The following is a 2,174-nucleotide window of genomic DNA, read 5'->3' on the forward strand; positions in this document are numbered from 1 at the left end:
AGAGAGAGAGAATAGGGTACCATATGAGGTGCATTACAGAATCCGGTTACCGAACAATAAACTAAGAGCATTTAAAACTGGTTGGCAGTTAATACACTTGACCGGTTATCCGTGCATTAGCATCCTCTCGCTTGCTTGCTCCCTGAGTGGGCGAGAAAGTGGAAAACCCAGCAGCCCTGGGCCCTGTTCTCGGGTAGGAACCATGATGGAGCTGAGCTGTCGCTGCCCCTTTAATCAGGGCATAGGCCCTCCAGTTTGCCACAGTCCCCACCGCTCTCTGTCGTCTTCCCAACTCGAGGTTGAGTGTTGGACCCTGTCCTGTAAGCCCGCGAGGCCCGAGCCTGAGACCCCCCCCCCTGGAGAGAGGGTTTGCAGGGGGGTCTCTGGAGGGGGCTCCTGCTGCCCATGTCTCCCCACAGACGGCGCCCGACGGCTGGAAGAACTCGGTTCGACACAACCTGTCCCTGAACAAGTGCTTCGAGAAGGTGGAGAACAAGACGAGCGGGTCCTCGCGCAAGGGCTGCCTGTGGGCCCTCAACCTGGCCCGCATCGACAAGATGGAGGAGGAGATGCACAAGTGGAAGAGGAAGGACCTGGCTGCCATCCACCGGAGCATGGCCCACCCGGGTGAGGCCCAGACCTGCCCGCCACCCCCATAAACACACACACACACATCACCGCCCAGCCCCGCCCCGCCCCAGCCCTCCTTCCTCCTGTGACATCATACCCTCCCTTCCCCACCCTCCCCAGGGGCCGCCGGCTGAGGGGCCTGGGCAGACACGTGACCAGCTGTGGAAGCTCACTAAGCAATCCCTAGTCCTCACACAGAAATGCTGACACGGGTCTAAAAAATAGTAGCGCCCAGAGTGGGCCGGGAGGTGGAGAAACAGGCGCCTGCATGGGCAATGGAGAGGAGCATAAGTTGTTCGACTTTTCCAGGGCCAAGTAATAGGTCCAAACCCTACACACTGTACCCATTTATTGGTCCGGTTATTCTACCTCTGCCAATTAATGCTGCAGAAATCAAAGATTTGTATGTATGCGCATCTATCAACACTCACATATGCATATATCCACACTCATTTCTTTAGATAGTTGAATGTATGTGTACACACACACACACACACACACACACACATCTATACATGGATATCTATTTATATAAAAGCCTAAGTGAACGTTTGACCGTCTGAATGGTAGTTATGCCGCACACTGACCACCAGGGGGCAGACGCTCAATGCAGGAGCTGCTGAGCTGAGGTGACTTGACAGCTGCGGTTCTCGGACCCGGAACCAGAGAGGAGGGAGCCTGATTCTGGGGTGCATCACCCGAGAACCGCCCTCTCGTAATCCGGGACCCCTCGGGGGATGTTAGAGAACCGATTTCGGCCTGAACCCCGCAGGCCAGGCCGAGGGACCCCACCAGTGCACGGATTGGGCCTCTAGTCTAAATATAAAGAGAGAGAGAGAGAGACTGGAAGGAATATACCAGAATCTTTACCATGAATAGAGAGAACACTGATAATTAATAGATGCTTCGCCTTTCTGTATTTCCCAGCTGGGGATCGAACCTGCAGTCTAGGTGTGCGCCCTGACCGGGAATGGACCCTGCACAGGACATGCTCCAACGAACTGAGCCCCCCTGGCCAGGCCGCAGTCACACCTCCTACTGTCTCTTAGGAGCAGGGAGTGGCTAGGACCCCTTCCGTGCTCATTCCGTCCCAGCCTCACGGGCCTTGTGACCCCTGCCTCGCCTCCCTCTTGCAGGGCCGTGATGAGGTTCAAGTTAAGTCCAAGAGCTCGGGGCCACCCTCTAAGGCACTGTCCCATGAGGGGAGCCACTGTCATGGTCCGAGGCGCCTCTCGTTCCTGCACAGCTTGGGTTTCATCGCATTCCCACAATGACCCTGTGCAGCGCACGATGGCATCTCCTGGGTGCAGGGCCTGAGGTTCACAGAGTCCGACAGGCTTGCTCAGGTCACCCGGGTCCTCGCGTGGGGATCTGAGCCCAGGCCTGGGCTGCTAAGTGACCTCTCCTCCTTGCCTGCAGAGGAGCTGGACAAGCTGATCTCGGACCGGCCAGAGAGCTGCCGCCGCCCTAGCAAACCGGGGGAGCCCGAGGCACCCGTGCTGAGCCACGCCACCACGGTGGCCATGGCCCACGGCTGCCTGGCC

The 2,174-nt window shown here is 57.7% G+C and overlaps 1 protein-coding gene across 1 annotated transcript in view; it reads left to right on the forward strand.

The window, feature by feature from the left end:
• Positions 1 to 2,174, forward strand: part of FOXN4 (forkhead box N4) — an 18,665-nt gene that overhangs the window by 14,605 nt on the left and 1,886 nt on the right. The window contains exons 7-8 of the mRNA XM_005869792.2: positions 420 to 627; positions 2,050 to 2,171. Of these exons, the coding sequence (XP_005869854.1) occupies positions 420 to 627; positions 2,050 to 2,171 (330 nt within the window). The remainder of the gene's footprint in view (positions 1 to 419; positions 628 to 2,049; positions 2,172 to 2,174) is intronic.

The sequence above is a fragment of the Myotis brandtii genome, unplaced genomic scaffold, assembly GCF_000412655.1.
Source record: "Myotis brandtii unplaced genomic scaffold, ASM41265v1 scaffold303, whole genome shotgun sequence".
In the NCBI taxonomy this organism is placed as follows: Eukaryota; Metazoa; Chordata; class Mammalia; order Chiroptera; family Vespertilionidae; genus Myotis; species Myotis brandtii.